Raw genomic sequence first — 25,073 nt, forward strand, 5'->3', positions numbered from 1 at the left:
GGAGAATTCTGGCAGTTGAAGTCCATACTTCTTAAAGTTGATAAGACTGAGAAACACTGCTCTAAGCTACTCTAATCCGAACAACAACTGAAGAGATGCCTGTTTATTCAGTCATTTGTATGGTAACTGCTGCCCCAGCTGCCCCAGGAATATATTATCTTTTATATAAAAAAGATAATATAAAATAAATATTATTTACTTTTTAAAATTAACTCCGTTATACACCGTTATGTTTTTATTGTCGTTTGGGTTTGGTGATTTTAATTGTTCTATTCATTTAATTACTATGGAGTGTGTTTGTGTTCTTCCATATACTGCTGTGGGTGGATGTAAAGATACAGAAGACTATCCCCTGGGAAGACAGAAGTGTTGGGAAAATTCCAGACCTTTGAATGATGCTGCAAACACAGTTCTGAATCATAAGTGTCTGGGGATGAAATCAGTAATGGTCTACTGGAGGTTAGCAGTGTTGATGTGCAGAAGAGTAGTCAGTTTTCTGTTAGCTGAGCCTCTAGAGGTTGTTCTGATCTAATCATGCCAAAAGAACCTGGGTGAAAGCCCATCTTTTATACTAGTATCTTTTTAATCCAGCTAGGATGTGATTGTTATTGAGATGGTTATTATTAGTATTTATACTTCTAATGACAACAATAATAGAGATAAAGCATTGACTGAGTCACAATTTTCTCATCTTGTTGTAACCCCTCTGTACCCCTCCTTATTAGTCTCGTTCTTATCGAATATTGATAAAGAAGAACCTAGTTGTGATGATTGATTGATTATGTGCCAACAAATTGGTGTTAACTTGTAATGACCACATGGATAAATTTTCTCCAGGACAAGATAATAGTTATTAATGTAATTAATGTTAATCACAATTACGGCCAACAGGAAAAGGCAGGTGGAATTGCCTCCTCAGACTGAAAAAGTGCCTACTCCAGCATTATTTTTCATTATGGCTAACAAGATACTTGGAGAAAGCCTACAATTGAGACACGAGAACATTAGAACCCCACCCCCATTGTGTTTCTTAGCAACAGAAGCTGAGAACTATGCTGCTTCTGATAGCGGAGCCTTCACAACCAGTATTGATCAGGAGATGCGAGTATGTTCCTGTTCTCTGAGCTGTTCTCTAAAGGGCAAGAAGCATTTTCCCTGCACACATACAAAATGTGCACTGACCATTTTATTTTGAACTGTTATGTCTCCACTCCAGATAAAGCAAGTGCAGGATGAAGAAAGAAAGCAATTAATTCAACTTAGGGATATTTTAAAATCTGCACTCCAGGTTGATCAGAAGGAGGTGAGCATATAAACTGATATGATAATGCCTTTCAAGTTTAATGGAAGCATTTACAGCTTTGCTGATTGTATGATATTAATATATTTTACATTAGATTCAACATGATTTTGTTCAGATTTCTTAAAAAATACTGCAAGACTTACTCTCTTTCTGCACAAAGTCTTTCTGACTTGTTTTTAACTTGGGTGCTATCGTACAGAATTGAAGGATTTTTAAACTATTTTTTTCAATATATTATTCTGAAGTCATGTAATGATTTTATCTTAGTACTGTAATATTTTTATGTGTGAAAGAAGGGGGAAATTATTAAGTACATGGTGAGTAATCACATTACCTGATTAACTAATTAAATTAATTAGTTAATTTAATTAGTTTTACTAATAATATATAAATATAAACAAATAATATATAAATATAAACTAATTAATTCTCATAAATGTAAATTGAATTAAATTTTTGTCCTGATCTCACCCACTTTATACTGATCCCACTCATTTGGGGAAGTTCAGATCCTGACATTCCACTTAAAAGCTAAGTCACCTCAGCCTGAAAAAGATAGCACATTCTGCGTTATATAATAGATTCAGACCCTACTTTAGTGTCCACGGGTAGTCCCTCCGCAACCTTCCCCATGGCCATCTCCAGACAGGTTCTCCCTCTGTCAAAGTTTCCAACATGCTGCTCTGATGAAAATAACTACTGTGCGTGGCTTGAGGCAAGATTATTGAATCAGAGGGGGAAAATAGTGGGGCAGCTTAGTATTATAAATGCATAAAAAATTAATAGACACTCTAGCTGAGCATACAGTAACACCCCTGTAAGTGCAGATTGCTTTGTTAGGTTATGGCTTTAGTGAGGGGGCTTCCCTGAAGGCTTTTAGCCTTTTCAGATTGGGATGAATCACTTGGAATTTATGAGTAAGAAACAAAATATTTAGCTGTTAATACGTTACTATTTGCTGTTTCTGAACGCTAATCACCATGTCCCCACCCATTGTATCTTTAAACTTAATGTAAAGATTTTAGTATAGAATCTGTTCAGTGGTAGTTTGGGATACAAAATTTGAAACTTGAGTGAGTACAGAAAATATGCTTTCAAAGCTGTATGTATATAATAACCTGTTACTATATTCTTCTGGTATGCTATCTGCTATATGTGGTTTTTGCATTGCAACTGATATACTTTTCTTCCTAAAATGCATTTGCCTTTTGTGACCGAAGTCTAGGAGAGTAAGTCCTTTAAATATTTTTTATAAAAAATACTCTGCATGATTGTCATGTGCTTTTCAAGAAACTGGTATTTTCTTCTTAAGATACCAGCATGTCAGTTATTTCTTCTATTTTGTATTTTGTGAGATTGTACGTTTAATTATTTAACATGGATCAATTGGGTGCAGGTCAAAAGTTTATACATGCTAATGGTGATCTCAGTTCTCCTCATATTAGCACTTCTGCAGCCAAAACAACACAAATCACACTCATATTTTATTAGTGGAATTCCAGAAATACCACCCAAAAAGAGATATCCCACCCCTTGACAAAGAAACGGCCAAATGAGGACTGAGCATGCTTAATTGTGGTTGTTGTTGTTAGTTGCCATCGAGTCATTTACGACTCATGGCGACCCTATGTATAACAGAACAAAATGCTGTTCGGTCTTGTGCCATATGCCTGACTGTTCCAGTGTTTGCATCCATTGTTGTGGTAATTGTATCAATCCATCGCATTGAAGGTCTTCCTCTTTTCTGCTGGACCTCGACTTTAACAAACATGATGTCCTTTCAAGCGGTCTTTCCTGACGATGTGCCCAAAGTATGAGAGTTTAAGCCTAGTTATCTTCGCCTCTAGGGAACATTCTGGTTGTATTTCTTCTAAAACTGATTTGTTTGTTCTTCTGGAAGTCCATGGTATTTTGAATAATCTTCACCAACACCACAATTTGAATGCATCAATTCTTCTTTCTTACTTTTTTAAGCATTGCTTAATAGCATGGCATATTGACGGTTGCCAGTAACTGGAAAACCAGCATGGGGAGGCTACATGGAATCAAGTCTCGGTGGTCATCTGAGATTCTTGGGATGCATCTAGGGGTGGTTCCCCACAGATTGCTGGATACAAACCCCAATTTTTTAAATTGGGCTCTAGGGATCAGTTGGGACTGTTCCTACTGTACCAGCACCCCCCTGCTGTGTAACAACCTCCCTGCCTTAGCTCCTTGACTCCGTGGCTAGGTTAGTGGTGGAGTTCCCCAGGCTTATGGGCTTGGGGGACTTCAACTTACCTTCTCTGGGGGTGGGGTCTGAGGTAGCTTGGGAGTTCATGGCCACCATGACAACCATCGGCCTGTCCCACGTCATTCAGGGCCTGACACATATTAGTGGTCATATGTCTGACCTGGTTTTTCTGTCAGAGCAGTGGCAAGGTGTTCTGGATATGGGGGAGATACTGGTTTCTCCCCTGTCATGGTCAGGTTGCTCCCTGGTGAACTTCCAGTTCTCTGGCATCACCCCCCACCATAGGGAGGCTGGACCTATTAGATTGGTCAGCTCCAGGCAACTAATGAACCTGGCTGGGTTCCAGAGGGAGCTTGGGGTTGTTCCAGAAGGTCTGCTGCATGGTCCAACCAAGGCCTTGATGGCCACCTGGAATGGGAAGGCAGCTGAGGCTTTGGATCAGATCATGCCTAAATGGCCTGTCTGCAGCCATGGATCCTGGACCTCTGAGTGCTTCATGGAAGAGCTGAGGGAGATGAAGTGGGTGAAAAGATGCCTAGAGCATTGCTGGCAGACAACAAGGAGCAAACCAGATCGAATACGAGCTAGAGCCACTCTTAGAGCCTACCTTGTGGCAGTAAGAGCAGCAAAACGTAACTATTTCTCTGCCCTTATTGCATCTGCAGAGAGCCGCGCAGCGGCCCTATTTCAGGTAACCCGGACCCTCCTTGAGGGGAGCAATTCTGAGGTTTACTTACAGGGCTGCTGTGAGGAATATGCAAGGCATATGATGGAAAAGGTCACTCGGATTCACTCTGCGTTGATAAATAAATTGATAATGGTATCCTTCTGGATTGGTTCTGGGAGTTGGGGGTGGGCAACAGAGTATTGTGTTGGTTCTTTTCCTTCCTCTGGAGCCAGTTTCAGTCAGTGTTGATGGGGGGGAGAAGGTCCAGTCTGCAGCCCCTAATTTTTGGGGTGCTGCAGGGCTCAGTCCTTTCTCCCCTCCTGTTTAACATCTGTGTGAGGCTGCTGGGGGAGGTCATCCAACAGTTTGGGGTAAAGTATTGCCAATATGCGGATGATATCCAGCTTTATATCTCCACCCCAGGCTGCCTGAGTAATGCCATGGACATCTTGTCCCAGTGTATGGAGGCTTTGGGGGCCTGGATGGGGCACAACAGGCTTCAGTTCAATCCAAGCAAGACTGAGTGGCTTTGGGTGTTTGGACCCTCTGGTGCCAGGAACCTTCCATCATTGGTCTTGGATGAGGTGGTCCTGCCTTAGACAGACTCAGTGTGAAATCTGGGGTTCCTCCTGGACTCAAAGCTCCTACTCAAAGGGCATGTGGCAGCCATGGCTAGGAGGGCCTTTGCACACCTTCGGGTTGTGTGCCAGCTGTGCCCGTTCCTGGCCCGGGAGGTCCTTTTCACTGTCACTCATGCCCTTGTGACCTCTCATCTGGATTACTACAACACACTATACAAGGGGCTGCCCTTGAAGAGCATTTGGAAGTTTCAACTGGTGCAAAATGCAGCAGCACAGGCAGTAAATGGCGCTGGTACTTGGTGCATGTAACACCACTGCTCTATGAGCTGCATTGGCTGCTTCCAGGTACAATTCAAGGTGCTGGTTGTCACCTTTAAAGCGTTTCATGGCTTAGGACTGCATTATTTAAGGGACCATCTCCCCCCAGTTGTTTCTACCTGTCCAATCTGGTCAGACAGGATGGGCATTCTTCGGGTCCCATCGGCCAAAGAATGCCAGTTGGCAGGGCTTAGACATGCCTTTTCCTGCTGTAGTGCCCACCGTATGGAAGGTTCTCCCTCCAGAGATCAGGATGGCCCCAACCCTGCTGGCCATTTGTAAGGCCCCAAAGACCTAGTTCTGTGCCAGGGCCTGGGGGCCCGAGTATGTGCAGGGCCTGGCCTTTTGGTTGTGTTAGTGATTTGGGTGGTTGTTTCTGATCTTTCCTGCATTTTTAGTTCTTACAATGTTTGTTACTATTTTCTATGTTAATTCTGTTTGCCTCCCAGAGTCACTCATTAAGATGGGTGGACATATAAATTGGATAAATAAATAAAGCCTCCAAATTTCTGAATGGGAGTATCCTGCACTGAAGCCCTTTGCTGCAGGTTTCACTTTGTTGAAAACTATTTCCTTTACTGAAATCCAGTGGTTTGGCTTTTGTCATTGTTGGAGTTCTCTTGTGTTTGGTGTTGTATTATGTAGAGACATCTGCTTGTATAAAAATTAACTGAAATGCTGTATATTGTCTTTGCTCTGTATTTACTCCTTGAAATATTCAGACTAATGGTTGTTCATGAAGGATGAAACTGTTGTTTCTTGTGAGCAAAAAGTGGCTTACAATTTTATGAATCATTTACTGGGAGCCTGTATTGGAAAATGTATGCAGCAAGCTTGCAGCATAGCATCTACAGAGCATTAGTTGCTGGAAGATTTTGTTTAGGGCAGTGAAAGTCAGCCCAACCTGTTCAATGGTATACCACTCTGAAGTGTTAAACATTCATGTAGTTTCTTTCTGAAACTTGCTCTCTAAATGAGACAGAAATGAGTTGCCAGTAATTGTTCAGTCTATATACTAGTCCCATGTGATAACTGAAAGAGGCTTTAGCATTGCAACTGTGATAGATTTTCAAATCTGTGGGATTGTCCCCCTACAGTATTTACAGCCTATGTGTATTTAGATGATGTTAATGTTGTCTGGTTCTTGAACTGTTCATGATACATCTTTAGTGAACTTAGCAGTTCGTATTTCTTCAAGTATGAATAATGAGACTAGGAGAAAATGATTCCAAGATTCCAAGATTATTGGGTTAGCAAATACCAAAGCCACAATAATCTCTAACCAATATCCCTCTTGTAGGATTCTCAACTCCGTCAGAGTACAACTTACAGTTTACACCAACCTCAAGGAAATAAGGAGCATGGCACTGAAAGAGATGGCAGCCTCTATAAGAAAAGTGATGGGTATGTACAATAATGCTACAGTATTTTGATTTTAAAAAAACAACAAAAAATTAGAATTTTCTCCAACAGTTCAAATTAATTTACAATATTGATCATGCTGTCTGTTTTTCTTTTTTAATAAAACAGAATCAGGAAAGTGTGGCAGAAGAGAAAGTGTACTGTTAAAAATGGCTTCCTAACCATTTCCCATGGTACAGTAAGTATTTGTTTATAGCATTCTATGTACACAGATGGTTGCTTATATAAAAAAGCCAAATTAATCTTCGATTATATTTATAGTTCTGGTATTAGGTAAAGGTAAAGGTTTCCCTTGACATTAAGTCCAGTCGTGTCCGACTCTAGGGGGCGGTGCTCATCTCCGTTTCAAAGCCGAAGAGCCGGCGTTTGTCCGTAGACACTTCCGTGGTCATGTGGCCAGCATGACTAAATGGAACGCCGTTACCTGCCCGCTGAAGCGGGACCTATTAATCTGCTCACATTTGCATGTTTTCGAACTGCTAGGTTGGCAGGAGCTGGGCCTAGCAATGGGAGCTCACCCCATCATGCGGATTCAAACCGCCGACCTTCCGATCGGCAAGCTCAGCAGCTCAATGGTTTAACCCACAGCGCCACCACGTCCCTAATTCTGGTATTACCTAGATTCTTTACAGAGCAGTGAGATGTCTAGAGAATTAAATACCATTGATACGGAATTTGCCCACTTTTTCTCACTATGCTTGATGATGAATTATAAAACTAATTACATGCTTTACATGGGTAAAAAGAATGAACTCTTAATTCTGTGCAGATAAATAAGAACATGTTTTGAAGCTCTATGGCTGTTGCATTTTTAAAAGCGTTAGCTCATGTTCATTGTACAGAACCTTACAGTGTGCACCAAGGATGAAAATGAAATCTGCTGAACACTTTTCAAGCAGGATCATGGAAAGATAGAATATTGTTATTACGCCATAAGAAAATAAGGTTGAGGAAATGGAGGTGCTTTATTTGATTGAGAACAAGAGCTGTTTTTAAGGTCCTGATTCCTGTCTGTCCTGAACAAGCAAGCAGCTGAATAACATTGTTAGATGAAAGTATAATCCCCAGCTTCTGATTTTGTAGCCAGTAGACTTTTTAATTTGGGAATTTGTATTAACTTATTTAACAATTGTAAAAAAATTCTGCTTAGTTCTTTCTGTGTGCCTGTTAGGATGCTAATGGTATCATTTACTGTCAGAAATTTCTGAAAGCAAGCACTATTTATTATTGAGCTGTCAGTTACTCGGTACGATATAAAGAGTAAATGTATTGTTGATTGTGAACATTCAGATTTTATGCAATCATAAATGCAATTTATGATCAAATGTATTACTCAGAGTAACATATTTCTGTTCCGATTTCCTCTTCCACACAGAAGGAGCGTATTAGAAGACCTGACAACAATATTATTACAAAAAGTGTTGAATTCATACAAGCAATGGGGATAATGATGTTATTTTAGAAGGTTCAGTCATGCATTTGGTGTGAACATCTGTACTGAGTTCTTTGTATGTATAACTTCTTGCAGTTTTGGTTATACCATGATTTTGCAGGATTTAAGCTTGCGGGGAAGCCAATAGGTATGCAAAGGACTCCCTGGTACAAATGTCTTCACGATACGCACACATGCACATCCTATGCTTGCTTTATGAAAAAGCAGTGGATTCATAACAACTAAAGAGAGCTATTGGACGTGCTCAGTAATGGAATATACACTTTATAATTTTAGAAGTTTATCATTTAAACAAAATCATCTGAGCAGAACTTAACAACTGATAAAAATGAATAGTAATAATATAATTCAGGATATGTTTTCAAAATCTTTTTTTACATTTTAAAATGTATTTTGATAACTAAAAGGGAAATGCTAGGTAGTTGAATCGCCAATTTTCTTTTCAGTTTTTTCAGATACAGTATTTTAGGAATATATTTCTACTGCTTGGAAATACCTTACAGGTAGTCCTTGATTAACAACCACTCATTCAGCGGCCATTTGAAGTTACAACGGTGCTGAATGAGTGGTACTTACAATCAGTCCTCAAAGTTCCAGCACCCCCATGGTCACGATTGCGATCTGGCACTTGGCAACCAGCTTGCACGATATAAAGACGGTTGCGGTGTCCCACAGTCATGTGATCGCCATTTGCGACCTTCCCTGCTGGCTTCCCACAAGCATAGGCAATGGGGAAGCCGGCAGGGAAGATCACAAGTGTCTCGGGTAAGTGTCCCCCTTTGCGCGCCCTCCCCCACACAGTAGCAGCCACCCCAAGCCTCACTGTGTTCATGCCAGCCACCCTCATACGCTCTCCCCACCTGGCAGCAGCCACTTACCTGCCTGCCAGCCTGCTTGCAAGCTGCCTGGTACTTGCAACTTCCTGCCAGCTTCCCCACTGACTTTGGTTGTTGGAAGCCAGCAGGAAGTTGTGAGGAGGTCCTCACTTAACGACCCATGTCATCGCTTAATGATGGCAATGGGAACTGCTGGGATTGCAATCACTAAGTGATGTGGTCACATGACATTGTGCTTTATGACCGCATCACTTAGCAATGGAAATTCTGGTCACAATTACCGTCATTAACTGAAGTCTACCTGTATTGTAAGGAAATAGCATTTCACTTTGTGCTGAATGTTCCTTCTTAGTTTTTGAAATGAGAGGAATAGTAAACCGTTTGTTCATACATTTTCTTTTCAAAAATAGTTTTCTTTTTGAAGGATCGTAAACAAATGGAAATTTGTTCATATACCTACTTTTTTCATATTTGGCTTCTGCCTCAGTGTCCTCTTTAGTGTGTAGCATAGCAAATTAGATTGCTGAACTATAATTAAGGCAAGGCCACAGTAGGTACCAGCAACTGGCTGATCCCAGAAAGGTTAAGGAGTACTGGATCTAGTAGTACTTGGATGGGAAAGCCTCAGGAAATCACAGCTGTAGGTGAGATTGGGAAGTGGAAAAAACCTCCTGGAAGAAGTCAGCGGCAAACCCCTTTTCTGCTGCTGCCAAAGAAATGGAAGAATCTTTAATTAATGAGTGTACTAATTCTCGCTTGGAGGAGAATACCACAGATTGCTCAAGTGGACAGAACAGCAAATTAGAAATGGTGCTGGAAGGACAGCCCCAGGCAAGAGCCCACAAGACTGCACTTTCTTTCTACACCTGTAAGCCATTAGGTATTTGGAAATTTATCTGAAGTGAGCCACTGTTTTCTTCCAAGCTGCTACAAAAGCAGTTTCCATCATGCACAGCATTCCTGTATGCATCTGATTAAATGTACATCCTTTTAAATGCAGTGGGTCTTACTCCCAGATAAAATGATATGGATTATAGCCTTATACAGCTTTTGTGCAGTAAATCTGTGCTTCAAAGGATCTTTCTACACAAAAGGAGTATTTTTGTATAAAATAACAATCACAAATAGAGTATGCTTTGATTTCCCAGATTTAATTGAATTTTACATTCAATTTGCAAAGAAAAATACTTTACAAAAACTTTCCATCCATAGATTATAACTGATTCTCCAAGAGGAAAGTAAAAGTTAAAATTATGGCTGGATCTTTTGGAGACCAGTGCTAATTTTTGGAATCTATATTTGTTTCAGATTACGTATGCATTTTTTTAATTAGATAGAGATAGCATTGGGTTTTGTTTTTGTTTTTTTGGTTATAAGTACTTTAGTGTTAAGATTTCACTGTCAATCCTTCATTGTCAAAATATTACTGAACTGCTAATAAACTAGCCTATCAGAATTCTAGTTATTAAAAGAATATCAGTCATAGCTCTTGTTTTTTTAGCATTAAAAAATGGCTGATTTCATTTACATGCCCTTTTAATTTGCAGTTGTTAAGTCCAAATGATAATTTCATGTAAATAATAGCAATGTAGTTTGTGGGGAATGATTCAATCAATTTTATATTTGCAGTCCATTTTAAAATCACTTGAAATACTAAGAATGTCTATTCAATTTCCAATTTGTAGCACTGCTGCTGCTTTCTTTCTTCAGTAGCTACTCATAACTCCTCCTTTTGGGATAGGTATCAGTCAGACAGACCTATAGTTTAATTCCCAACCTCCTTTTACTTTGGATCATAGAACTTTTAAAATGCCTAATTTTTCACTGGTATCTTGCAAATAGAGGCAATTACAACTGACAGTTCTTTTATTTCATAGTGGCTGGTTCTACCCATTGTGCTAAGCTAGCCACTGTGGCTTCTAAACCATGGTTTAAGGTGTGTGCAAATGTGCAAAATTGTGTTATCTGAGGGCTGCATGAGAGCCTCGTGTGGCACAGAGTGGTAGGCGGCAGTATTGCAACCGAAACTCTCCCCACAACCCAAGTTCGATCCCAGAGGAAGCTGGAGTCTCGGGGGGTAGCCGGCTCAGGTCGACTCAGCCTTCCATCCTTCCGAGGTCGGTAAAATGAGTACCCCCCCTTGCTGGGGAGGGTGACGGCTGGGGAAGGCAATGGCAAACCACCCCGCTCTAGTCTGCCAAGAAAACGTCGCGAAAGCAGTGTCCCTCCAAAGGGTCAGACATGACTCGGTGCTTGCACAGGGGACCTGTCATGAGTAAGGATGGCGAGCAGGGGGCTCCCTTCCAGACTGTCAAGCGCATGTGTAGCACTGAGGAATTGGTCAGCCATTCCAAGAGGCACAGATTGGGACCGCCTTAACCTGCAGGGTTTATATGGCTGGGTTTTTCCCACGCTTGTTCAGTTTGTTAGGATTACTGTTGTGTATTATCAATAAAACATTAGAGACCAGTTCCCTGTCTCAGAGTGTTTCCTGGGAGTCAGGACAGGACCTTTCACCTTTTTTTTCCCACAAGGGCTGCATGCTACCAGAGTGGGTATGGCCTAGAATGTGGGCTTTCTGTTGCATCTTTGGTTCCTTAAACATAAGAGATTTGAAACACCCATTTTGCCTCCTAAACAATATTGAGTAGAGCTCTTGAACTCTTACATAATATGCAAATACAGCTATTGTGCCTTATTCAAGAAATTATGTTTGCAACAAACCATGCCTTAGCAAGATGTAGCAAAACAGTCATTTTAGAAGCTGGTTTGTGCTTAGAGAACCCGGTCACAACCAAAGCAGTCTTTCCAAGTACTTGCAGTGATGATTCTCTACATGGTAGTGTTAAAGACACTACGCTGTGTCATAACTTGTAGGCTTTGCTTTAACATCAGTGCAGCTGTAGCTACTCTAATTTGAGTAAAATGGATGCATTATATGCTGAGAATTCCTCTGTTTATTATTGCTGTGGATGTTCTGAGATTGAGGCTTAGATCAAATTGGACCTTGGGTTCTTCAAGTTAGATATTGAACACCTTCCTGGTGCAGTGTCATTTCTTCCTGACTTTTCATGTTTGGTTCTCACTGATGAGCCTGGTGCCGTCCATTGTCCATGTTCTATTCATGAGAAATGACTTCTTTCTTCTTGCTTTGATTTTGTATTAAATGTGTATCCCTCCATTTGCATGTGCTACTGTTTTGGAGGAGTTAGATTGGAAAGAGGGGAGTAGGGTGTAGTAGTATTTTTGCCATCTTAAACTTATTCCTCCCCCTTCCCTTTGAATCGGCTCTCAGCACATTTTCTAAATAGGTACTTCCTTATCTAGATCAGCTTCTATTTTGAATTAATTAACCTGGACACATTTGGGATAAAACTCACTTGAACATCCAGGCAAATTATTTTTAAAAAGGGAGAAGGACAAATGCTTATTATCAGTGAGTTCCTACATCATGCAAAGCCATGATGTGATTTTACTGGATTTCAGCTCGAAGAGAGATGGCACCTTCTATTATTCTAAGGGCTGCCACATTCCAAAAGTGGAAAGGGCCAAGGATCCAAAGTGAGGGATATAAAATCTTTATTTTATGCTGAATGTGACTTCTCTTAGCACACAAAAGTTCCTCCATATTTATCTCTGCAAAAGTATTCTAGGAGATATGAAAGGGAAGGGAAGGGAAGGAAAAGGGAGAAGGAGAAGGAGGAAGCAGGGAGTGGATAGGTGAGGAAAGCCAGAGAAAGGAGGATAGTGCTGGGGATAATGAAAAAGCAAAAAACCTGGAGACGGGAGATATGCTGGTAGGTGGAGCAGATTGAGGACAGAATAAGGAAATAGAGAACAGAGAGAAAAAGCAGAAGAAGACAGTATATGGGAGAGTGAAACTTCAGAAAAGTCAAATGGAGAAGCAGAGAAAGAGAGAAATGCAGAGGCAAGGAGCAGGTAGAAAAGACTGGTAGGAATGGAGGAGGCAGTGGAAGGAACAGGCAAAGCGCTGTGTGGGTGCAGGGGAAGGGAACATTGTGGGAGGCGAGGGGCAGGTTGCGTCACAGGTGACAACCCCATCGGGCTGCATGCAGTCCAGGGGCTATACATTGCTCATCTGGTTTGGAGTATTGCACAAATATAGCCAGTGTGGTGTAAGTGTGGTTTATGACATATCATATTGTGCAAACCCAAGCCATGTTTGGTTTGTTCAATAAATGCCAAGTTAGCCAATAGCAGCTGTGCACGCTTGCAGAGATATACATGCGGCTAAATATGAGTGGGAGCATCTTTACATATTTCCCTGGTAAGGTGTGTTGCCTTTCAGAATGAAAAAAGAATGGATAACATTTGTACTAGCATGACACACATTCCTAACATTTCTAATTGAGAAACAAATAGTTCTGGTCATTTTTCTTGCTTCCATCAACTAGAAAAAACCATCTTTTCAAAGATTAAGGTCAAGAGTGTTTTCTGAAAAGAGCATCATTTCCAAGAAGCATAGAATTATGCAGTAAGAGACCAAAAAGGAATATTGTGTTCTCAGGAAGAAAAGAAAAGGAATAAATGCTATGCCAAAAATGTTTATGTCCACTAACTTTTCTGTTTGCAGTGCCAACATAACATTGCATTGATTTAGAAGTAGGCTTGCACAGCCCATTGACTGCACTTTTCATAAGTTTTAATAAGACCCTTCAGGTCATACTCCTAATTAAAAACCCTGGAAACTCTGACCGCATACAGTTGCCAGAACTGCTTCATTGGCTTTTAAAAGCTTTTTTTTCTTTTAAACTGGAAAATAAATTTTATTTCTTGGTTCCTCTTCCCACATTTCAGTTTGATTTCTGGTTTTGATTCATTTCCTTAGAGCAAAGGTTGGAACTGAGTCCATTCCCCTACCTGTGCTAGCATGAAAAGATGTCTCTGTGTAGTAGTAGGAGAAAATAACACACTAGGAAAAATTTTGTCCCATTTTTCCTATCAGTAGTTGTTAAGAATATACTTTACCTTTGATTATGAATGCCACTAATGTCTGCTTGAGGTCTGTGGCTGCAATAAATAACAGGATTTCTTTTTCTTGCTATGCATATTATGGGATTGCTCTGTCTTGTTTTAATGGTTAAGCTTTATATGTAATTTTGTACTGTTCTGTCAGTTACCAAAGTAATTTGTCTTGAACACTGTTGATCTGCCATGATAATACGAGAACTAAATGTTAATTGTAATGTGTGGTATTTAAACATACGGGAGTCTTACCTTTCTCTTCAGTCCTATTAGGCCTCTTATAAAAGTATATTCTATTTTAACTGGTCACCATTAATTTTATTACCAAACTAGATGCTTCCTCTGTAAGCTAAATTCCATTAGTCAAATTTTACAGCAGGAAAACTGCCAATAAGCAAATTACTTGCCCATTTTTTGTCATAAAGTATAAATGGCATTGGTGTGAGTTGCTTAGAATGTATTTGGAGCCACAGTGTGTTTATTTGTCCCTTATCAGCTTTTGGGGTCTCGCATGTCTCTGAGTAGAGCAGCGTTGTTCAAACTTGGCAACTTTAAGATGTGCAGCTGCAGGCTGGCTGGGGAATTCTGGGAGTTGAAGTCCACACATCTCAAAGTTGCCAAGTTTGAAAAAGAGTAGAGAGAGTATCTTACTATCATACCATAGGTGGTAGCATCCTGAATTACTTGTTAAATATTAGGTTGGTCCAAACCTGCCCTAAAATTAGTATTTCAACTTGTGGTAGCTTATTCAAAAACGCTGAATATCTGTATATTTCACTAATTTCTGCAAGCACAACTTTGATGCGCTGAACTGCAGGAGGATTTTTTCTTTCAGAATCAATGGTAACAGAAAATGTCTTTATTCTTTATGTACTCTTACTAAGGGATTTCCTTTTTGTTTTGTTTTTCTTTAATTAGGCAAACCGACCTCCTGCAAAGCTCAATCTGTTAACTTGCCAAGTGAAAACAAATCCAGAAGAGAAAAAATGTTTTGACCTCATATCACGTAGGTTTGTTGTTCAGTTTTGTAGGTACTCTTATTTTAGTTAGTTCTACTTACTTCCATATTGTCTCAGAAAAGAAGTTAATGGTGAGATTCCAAAGTTCAGTCCTAATACAGTTAGAATATATTTACTGCAGCTTGCTGGGTTTAAACATTTGTCTTTTCGTATATCATTTTATATGTGTGTCAGTAAAGCTATTTGTTGCTTTCTGTGTTATCACTGCTATGCTCACCATGAGGTGCAACTTTATACACTTTTCAAATTGGATTCAACTATGCTTTCCTGATGTTGCTGCAGAATTAAATCTCACTCATCATGTAATACGTTTAGCGTTAACTGTGAACATTTGTAAGGCAGATGAGAAAATTATAAATAACAGCCATTGTAGTTTTTCTTGAGAATAGGATTTCTTCTCTTGTATCAGGAAATAATAGAGCATATTACATATCTAAGAAGATAAACATCTGCTCTCACCAGCCACAGCCCACTTCTTGCTGCTTGTATGTCAAAATAGTTGTAAGCATGGTTACTGTGGAACAAGACTAACCTGGCCATACAGTGCAGCTTTTGTGAAGGGAACGAACGGTCACTGCAGCTTGAGGGAACATTTTACCCAACACCAAGGAGCAGCAGGGAACAAAATGGGCAGACCAGAAAAATTGAGAGATAGAATGCGGACAAAAGCAAGCAGGCCATAAGAAGAGTAACAGTAACCAGCTACTGTATATATTTTGTTAGTGGCCCTACAGCTCCACATATTATAACAACAGTATCCCAGATACTATCACGTTATGCAACAATATTAATAAATGAGATCATTCAACATATCTTTCTGATGGTTCATTGGATTTTACTGATTTGTGTGAATAAGATGCTAGAAATGATACCATGTAAACAGCTTTTTCTTTTTTATATACAGTATATATGAATACAACTGTATTTATAACAAACCTCACTTAGCGTTTTAGAATTAAAATATGATTTGGGGCTAGCGTTAATGAATTTTTGCTTCTGTTGAAACTTTTTATGTATCGCCTTCATTATATTATAAAGCTGCTTGGTAGATTACACACTTAAAAAATCCTGATATGAAATTCTGAATTACTGAATAATATTTTGCTTATTAATGTTTGTTTGATCATGATCCTGTGCAGATTATTTTGAAGATGGAGTATGTTATAGATGTGCTAATTCTTTTCTTTCCTTCTTTTGTAATATGCATGAATCTTTGCTTACTTCACTATTTGCTTTATCCGTAATTAGTACTGTCTCAGGATAACACAGCTGTAGTTAAGGATAGTCCAAATCCAGGGCCAGTTCAAGGCACCATTACAAAGTTTGGAAACAATTACGTTACCCTTGTTGTAGCCAGGATAGACTGAGATATGAAGCTAAATTATTATTGAAGTTTTTTTTGGAAGGAAAGATGAAATTTGCTTGTGAGAGGTGAGCAGGGAGACAGAAAAAGTGTGCGATGAAATCCCGGCACATATCCATAACATTTAGTGCTGGGTGTTTTTTTTTTGTTTTGTTTTGTTTTGGTTTTTTGTAGTTTTCATCTGTATTTTGATTGATTTAGTGTTGCTATATCTCTATTTGTGCTTTTAGGTTGAATATTTTTTTTGTCGGAAAGGAAACAATTACTTTGTCACTCAAAGTGCATAATCAGTAAATAGTCTGCAGATATAATTTGGACAACAGAAACCTTATGGAATTATTTATTTGAAGTGTTACAACTTACTGAGAAAGACCTACTTTATTTGTGTTTGAAGAAGAGATACTTTGTCACCTTAAACTATGGGGATATTGACCATATTGATAAGTTAGAACTGATATATTTTTTACTCTAGATACGTATTTTTTATAAATGCTGTTCAGTTATTCCATAGCTCCCCCAATAACAAGAGCAGCCAAGTTTACTGAAAGGTTTGCCTTAGTTTCAGTTTTTATTCTGGTTGCTGGTTTGTCACTCCTCTGATAAAACAAGTCTGAAGCTAGATTTGACATTGTTTATCCATGACTAGTTTGTTAGAAGGGAGAAAGGCAGTGTCCTGGATTCGATGTAATCAATAGGCTAAAACTACAAGGAAGCAGTTCCAGGCTAGACATCCGAAATAACTTCCTAACTGTTTGATCTGTTAGCCAGTTGAACACGTCACCATGTGATGGGGTGAGTTTGCCTTTGCGAAGGTCTTCAAAGAGAGGTTAGATGGTCATCTAGATATTCCAGTGCAATGTTTCTCAACCTCAGCATTTTTAAGCTGTGTAGATTTCAACTCCCAGAATTCCCCAACCAGCCATTCTGGCTGGGGAATTCTGGGAGTCGAAGTCCACAGAGCTAAAAGTTGCCAAGGTTGAGAAACACTGTTCTAGTGGGTCCTGCATGGCAGGGAGTTGGAGTAGGTAACTTCTATCATTCTTCCAGTTCTATGATCTTCTCTGTTTGCTTTGTCTGTTGTTCATTTCTTTTGCTATATCCTATTTTGAACTGCTTTCTGATGTGTAAAGAAAATTTATTTGTTTGTTTAATTAATTTTTATCCCACCTTTATTATTTTTATAAATAACTAAGGTGGGGAACGTCCCTATTACTGCTTCCTCCTCCTCTTTTCCCCACAACAGCAACCCTGTGAGGTGAGCTGGGCTGAGAGAGGGAGACTGGCCCCAAAATGACTGTAATGTCTCTTTTCTCTCTTTTCAGTACTGTTTTTCCAGACTGAAACATTTGGTCAACAGGGTGTGTTCTACAACTGTTTATGATTATAGCTTGTTTTTTCCCTTTTCCTTCCTTTTTTTTCTTTTTCTTTTTGCACTGTTAAATGTAAAGCACTTGCAATTAGCCCAGCTTCCAATGAACATGGATAAAAAAAGGTTTAGCCACGTTTTATTTTCTTACCCATCTGAACCTTATTAACTGAAAATCAACAGCTTACTCTTGGGATTGGAACTATTTCCTTCCCCCCTTGTCTGATGATGCCTAACCTCGTTTTCCACGTTCATTGCATCTTCGCTACAGATGTTCGCTCCAAGAGCTGTGCTGTGCTTCAGGCCGTGTGGGGGGGTGAACCTCGCAGTCACCTGGAAGCCAAAGGAGTTGCGCCTTTTCCAGGAACTGCCTGCTCTTAGGATAAGACACGTTTTGTTTAGGCGTGGTGATAGGTACTGTCTTCTTACCACCACATGCTCTGAAGCACCTGGTTTTTGTTTTTAATATCAGTTTAGCCCATTTGTTCCCTGAACGAGCTAAAATATTGATCTTATTCTTTATTCCCTTCCAACCTCTTTCTATTGATTCCTGAAATCTGCCTCACTGGCTACTAAGATATTCTGATCCTTGTTGCTTGCCAGTATTTACATGTCACTTCTCCTCCTACCACCTGTTTTGTTCGGGGTGGGGGTGGGGAGGAAGGATTCATAGGAACTTGTCTTTAAGATAGTTCATACATACGATTAAGTATAAGATGTATGTTGGCCTTGTTACTCATCCTCTTCTTTAGTATTTAAAAAGTTTTCCCTTGCTGTTCGGGGAAGCAATATTTTGCTTTTGCAAGCAATATTTTTTCATTCCTACAGAGCAGTTGTCAAGAGCAGTCCCATATGGAGTGCATTATGGTAATCCATTTGTGAGATGACTATGGCATCAGTGACTGGAGGACCTCCTGGTCCAGGAAAGGGCACCATTGGTACACTAGATGTACCCGTGCAAAGGCCCTTTTGGCCACAGCTGCCACCTGCTCTTCAAGCAAGAGCTGTGAGTCCAAGACCACCCCCAAAGTGCATACCAGTCTCAACTGGGAAGTGCCACCCCATCCAAGACCAAAGATGGGAGATCCCTAGACCCAGGGGCCCCAAATATCCACAGCCACTCAATCTTTTCAGGACTGAGCCCAAGTCTGTTCTTCCCCAGCCAGACCTACACAATTTCCAGGCACTGGCACAGCACCTTGACTGTATCATGTGATTGGCCCAGGACCAAGATGTATAATCAGCATATCATCACCCTGACCCTAACCCTGAACTGACGAATTACCTCACCTAGCTGTTTCATGGGGGTGTTGAACAAAAGGGGTGAGAGTGTAAAGCCCTGCAACACCTCACATATGAGAGGCCATGGACTCAATCTCTCCCCCTCTGGTAACACTGACTGAAACCAGCCACAAAGAAAGGAGAAGTATCGCAGCACAGTGTCTCCTCCTCCCAAGCTTCACAGCTGGTTCAGAAAGATACCATAATAAGTGGTATTGAAAACTGTTGAGAGATCAAGGAGCACAAGGATGGACGCCCTATCTACATTCTGGCCCTGCTACAGGACATCATTCACCCAGGATCCTCTGGAGCTGAAGCCCAACCACCTTCTCAACAACCTTCCTAAAAAGGGAAGGTTGGAGATTGGACAACATTGTCCAGGATCATTGGCTCCAGTGACAGCTTCTTGAGGAGCCTCCTTCAAGGCTAAGAGGAGGCCCCCCCTCAAAAAAGCAGATACCACTGCATGGACCCAACCACTGGTCACATCCTGAGTGGTCTTGACCAACTAGGAGAGACCCAGATCTCACAAACATGAGGTGGCTGAGCTCACAAATTTAGACAGAGACCCTGTCCACTTCCTCAGGAGTCACAGCCACAAATTCACTCCAGATAACCCTATTAGACTTTGCCTTGGACATCTCCACCTGGAATCCAACTCCAAATGAATCTGAGCAACTTCATCTGCCAAATAGCAAGAATAATCCTCACAATGGCCCAATAGATGTTCCTGTGGCTCATCATCATTACATCCTCAAAACTTCACAATCAAATTTTGGTGGTGTGAGAACTGGTGTGTGTGTGTGGGGGGGGGGGGTACAAGTCGCAGTTCATCCTCTTCCAAAAGCATTTAAACTTATACCTGGGCCCTGTCACATCTGGTCTCCCTGTCTTTCTTGTAGAGTTGATTTCTTGGTTTGGTCTACATAGTGATGCTGACATCAATCTTGCAAGTCTGGCTGTGCTTTACTTCCCACCCCCCTGATACTAGTTCCTTGAATGGAGACTTAAAATAATTCAAAATAAATGGGTATTCTCTGACCTTGTTTCAGTCAATCTCAGACTTCAGTCCTGCCCCTTCATTCTGCTCTTCATAATTTCTTGGGGGAATACATATTTCTTTGTTAGAAACAATATTATAAACCAATATAAGAAATGAGTTGTTTTGCCTTTTGTTACCTCTTGACATTTCCCCATCTTTGTTGAGTAGCTGATATATTAACTATTTTCCTTTTATTTTGAAAGTATCCCAACAAGCAATTTTTAAAGCAATTTTTAGCAGCACTGGCTAACCTTAGCTTATTCTGAGCTTTCACTTTCCTGACACCAATTCTTAGTTCTAGACTACCTATCTGTACTATTTCTTTGTCACCTAATCCTCTTTCTATTTGCATTCTGTTTTCTTTTCATACATTCACTGAGTCACATTGGCTTCTGCCATCCTCCATTTTTTTCATTATTGGAATTGCTTGCAATTAAGCCTTTAGTATTTGTTTCTTCAGGAATTTTCACTCATTTTGAGTTTCTTTTTCCAGTAGCATCTCCTACCATGAGAACCTAATTATCATTGTTCTGAGTGTGTTAAAATCCAATGTATGTGTTTTAGTTTCCCTTAAAATTGAAACCTCCATTTCACGGTCACTTTCCACCAATATTACTACTTCTACTTCAAATAAATGTTTCCTGTTGGTTAGTTTCACATCAAAGATAGCTGATTCTCTTGTGCCTTCTTTCATCCTTGAGGGCAAAATTATAATCAAAAGAAGTCAGGAATTTAATGGAAGGATTATGCTTGGCAGAATTTATTTCCCAACAGATATTGGAGTAATTACAATCCTCCAACATTATGACTTCACTCCTCTTTGAAAGATCTACAATTTACTTTTGGAAGGCATTATCGATGTTATGTTTAGTTGGGTGGGTGATAGACACTGCAAACAGTATTGCTTTTATTTTGTTCTCCGCTTACTTTAACCCAGATGCTCGATATGGGACTGCCAAGTTCATATATTGGAATTTCTGAACAGGAATGGATACTTAGCTTGCTAAAGATCAGAGTTATTTGCATTGCTTTAATTGGAAGATAAAGGCTGGGGACTGCCATCAACTGGCAGTCAAGCTTGATAGTAAAAATAGATTTTAAAAAATATGTTGAAAGTGAGTTAGAAGGGACTTTTATAAAAAGAACAGGTAAATATGACTGATCAAACCAAATATCCATTTAGTTAAGAAGACTACAGTAATGCCTGGCAAGATATTTATTACAAATAACTATTGTTATGGGAGTGCTGCTTCTTTGGGCCCAACATGCTCATATTCCAGATATATGGGGAAACAGGATGAAGAAATAACATGTTGTTGACAGTGACTTCTAAAATGTGTACTAACTTTTGTTTATTCTAACTAGTGCTGAGCATGATGCAAAAATATTTGCTCTTATATATGAAATGGTGGTAGAACAAATTGCCTCTAGCTTGCATAATCCTACTTGACTGTTCTGATCAATTTTAACCCTATCTAACATATAGGGCAGTGATTTAAATTCCAATAATGAGATCAATTTTAATGAGTTAATTAAATGTTCATTAAAATATTTAATTTGAATAAACAGTATATTTATTTGCAAAAATAAATACATAGAAAGATGAGAAATATGTTATTATTTTATAGATGACAGAACATATCATTTCCAAGCAGAGGATGAACAGGACTGTCAAATGTAAGTTGCATTAATGTTACAGGTAGTCCTCATTTAGCAACCACAATTGGGACCAGCAACTCAGTCATTAAGCGAAGCTCTTGCTAAGTGAAACCACGACTGTGCTTATGATCTTACTTCAGTTTTCCTTTGCTCTATAGACCTGTGAAGCTTAAATGTGAGGATTGGTCATAAAGTTACTTTTTCATCACCATTGTAACTGCAAACAGTCACTAAATGAGGCAGTCACTAAATGAGGGCCACCTGTATATTTTTGTTATCTTTCATTACTCATTATAATGGTGAATAGATTACGACAAGATTTTTTTAGAAGAGAGGTGTTCCTCCTACTTTAGCATCATGCAGGCAAACTAAAGAAAATTAGTTTGCCTGGAATTATATATTTCTTATGTAGCATGAGTGTGCACCTTTTTAAGTTGATTGCTCATGTGGGTCTTGTCAGATGCAGCATGCAGATAGAGTAATAGGGAAAATAGACATGGTGAGAGCAGAAAATGGAGGTGTAAAAACATACTTTTCTTAAGGAATATCCATTATTCTAACTCCTTCCCACCTTATGCAGACTTAAAATCACTCAACTTAATGTCAACTAAGTTAATGAAAATGGGTGGCAGTGGCAGCTGGAGAGATTGTCAACCCATTATGCACAAAATATTTGAGAAACTGAAAATGTAAGTTCAAGAAGCACATATTAAAATATTGGAATATTTTTCAGTAAAGTCTGTAAATCTAGTAATTTTGGGGTCTACAATCATAATTTTAGTAAATTAAATCTGTAGTAATTAATTCATATTTGCACAAAGATAAAAGATACTTTTCCCTCAACCATTTTGCCTTCGTAATAGCTAAAATGTATGTCAGGAAATTTTGGCTCAAACCATTAGCCCTACTTGGAATGGTTTATATATTTGCTGTTCCTTCTCCTATTTATTTCCAGATCTTATGATGAGCATATTTCCTATTTCTCAATTTCTTTTTATGCAATATCTAATCCATCCCTGGAAAATTGACTTGAAAGAAATTTATCTCCCCTCAGTTATTTTTTGGTCACCTAACTTCAACATTTGTAAATCTTCTGTCTTTATTTAAATGTCATACTATGAGGATAGTAAAAGACTGTCCATTCAATTTCACACCATCATATATGTTTTTATTTTTCAAGCTGGATATCTGTACTGCAGAATAGTAAAGAAGAAGCTTTAAATAATGCCTTCAAAGGGGATGATACCACAGGGGAAAACAACATTGTCCAAGAACTGACAAAAGAAATAATATCTGATGTGCAGAGAATGCCTGGAAATGACATGTGTTGTGACTGTGGAGCACAAGGTGACTTTAATATCTTGATGAAGTACTTTACTTATAAAGTTACTGTCTTTTATGTTATTGACCTTATATATAAATTCAGGTACTTCATGATGAAATAACCCTTACGGGGTTTTCATCTCTATGAATAGAACAATCTAAGTGCTGCCAGTAGGACTCAAGTTTGAAGTCTCTTGAATAGATGGTTTCACTACCCTATGCAACAGTGGAGTGATTGTTGTTATTATCCCTCTCCCTTCTAGATCCAACCTGGCTCTCAACGAATCTGGGCATTCTGACTTGCATTGAATGTTCAGGAATACACCGAGAACTTGGTGTCCACTATTCCAGAATGCAGTCGCTTACATTGGATGTGCTGGGTACATCTGAATTGCTGGTAAATTAAAAGTATTTCTATCAGAAAAAACCGTGAGGATCAGTATAAGTGTGTCTTCTACTCTACTTTTGTAGGCTTTATCCAATAGCATCCTTCCACCAGAGGAAAAGACACTGCAGCAGTTCTCCATCCTGTAAATACACTAAATTCCTACTATATAAGATAGCTACAGAAGGTTGGAAGAACTGGGAGGAAGAGAAATTCCATTCACACATAAATTGAAAAACCCCTCACTTTCTTTGGGATTTAGTCCATAGATTTAAAAGTCACCTTAAAATGTCTTTATTACATTAAAAAAAATACAGTGAAATTTCATTTTAACAGACTAATTGGGGAGGGAATGTCCATTACAAAAGTCTGAAAAAGTGGACTTTACTCATTGCAGTAACACAGTTTATATTTGTAGGATGTCATTCAGTTTTGTAATGATACTATGCAAATGATGTAAATTGCAAAGGAATTTGGTCCATGAAGTCCATCGTGCTTAGGTCTAGAAAATTGTGGTTTCACTGTATAGCAATGTTGTCTTCAAATAAACCTGCAGAAGGGGTTTTGTTTAATCTAGCTTGTTTGATTGAAATGTAAAAGAACTCTGTCTGTAAAGTAAAATTTACAGCTGCAGAATTCAAATACTCAGTTTTTCTGATGCCTCAAATTTGGGCTGTTGTGGAAGGTATTGTGTACAAGTAGCCATCAGGTTCATTCACATGATTTGTTGACATTATCTTAATAGCTTGCCAAGAATATCGGGAATGCAGGATTTAATGAGATTATGGAATTTTGCCTGCCAGGAGATGAACTAGTCAAACCCAATCCAAGTAGTGATATGTAAGTATGAAAGATGAAATGTTCAGAGTTGATATAGATACGATTAACAAAGTATACTATGATATATATGTTGGTTTTGGCTTGGTGTGTGAATGGAGCTAATATACTTCATAATTTATGAGTTCTGATTTAGTGATTTAAGGGCACCAATTTTGGCTCTTAAAAGCTAGAAGAGAAAATTGGTCCAGTTTTCAGAGATTTAAGGGGTTCTGTTGATGTCTTAAGTCATACAGAGATGAACCAAGAGTTGGACCATCTCATGTTCATACGAACTTAGGAGGTGATCTTAGGCAAGCTGCCTTCAAGCCTAGCCCCATTTGCAATCTGAACACACAAAATTATTTTAAAAAGGAACATGTGAAGTTCTTAGAATCCTCTGGAATTTTCTATAACTATTTACTACTAGTATTATTGGTAATAACTGTTGGTTACTGGTATAAATCAAAGCAGACAATAAGCTCTTGACCAGGAGAGTATGGGAGATATCAGAATAGCAGTTAAACTTTAAAACTAATTTGGAAATAGGATTCTGTTAATTGCTGAAAAATTCTGGTGTTAAGGTGAAGGGGATGGTGGGATTTTTTTTTTCCCTGTAGGAATCTATATATGGTCACCTGGCAATCTTAAAGTCACTATGGTCCATTTTTTTCTGAAAGAATTTCCTTTTCTACTTTGCAGGCAAAGTGTCTAAAAAATCTGAGCATGCACAGGAGATTGTGTATGTGGGTGGGGAGTAGAAAGTCCCATTGTAGAAGCAGACTTTTTTTGGGTACTGCCCATGTCAACTGGAATTAGCTGTTACACTGAGATAATTCTCTTTGTTATTTTGGTGTCTTCGGCATCCCTTGCACCTTCAAAATCAGTTCTGGAATGCTGAGGGGCCTTCTACTACAGATTTTGGACACACAGGAAGCTTTAGAGCAGTGTTTTTCAAGGTTGGCAACTTTAAGATTTAAAGATTTAAGATTAAAATTCCCATGACTGCATGCTGGCTGG

The 25,073-nt window shown here is 39.2% G+C and overlaps 1 protein-coding gene across 2 annotated transcripts in view; it reads left to right on the forward strand.

Moving 5' to 3' along the window:
* The window catches only part of ASAP2 (ArfGAP with SH3 domain, ankyrin repeat and PH domain 2), a 114,568-nt gene that overhangs the window by 61,761 nt on the left and 27,734 nt on the right, over positions 1-25,073 (forward strand). For both annotated transcript variants that reach the window (XM_063314352.1, XM_063314343.1), the window contains exons 9-16: positions 1,217-1,303; positions 6,403-6,506; positions 6,633-6,702; positions 14,718-14,805; positions 21,499-21,547; positions 22,710-22,876; positions 23,116-23,249; positions 23,983-24,077. In XM_063314352.1, coding sequence (XP_063170422.1) covers positions 1,217-1,303; positions 6,403-6,506; positions 6,633-6,702; positions 14,718-14,805; positions 21,499-21,547; positions 22,710-22,876; positions 23,116-23,249; positions 23,983-24,077 — 794 coding nt within the window. The remainder of the gene's footprint in view (positions 1-1,216; positions 1,304-6,402; positions 6,507-6,632; positions 6,703-14,717; positions 14,806-21,498; positions 21,548-22,709; positions 22,877-23,115; positions 23,250-23,982; positions 24,078-25,073) is intronic.

This window comes from Candoia aspera, chromosome 1 (assembly GCF_035149785.1).
Source record: "Candoia aspera isolate rCanAsp1 chromosome 1, rCanAsp1.hap2, whole genome shotgun sequence".
NCBI classification, from domain to species: Eukaryota; Metazoa; Chordata; class Lepidosauria; order Squamata; family Boidae; genus Candoia; species Candoia aspera.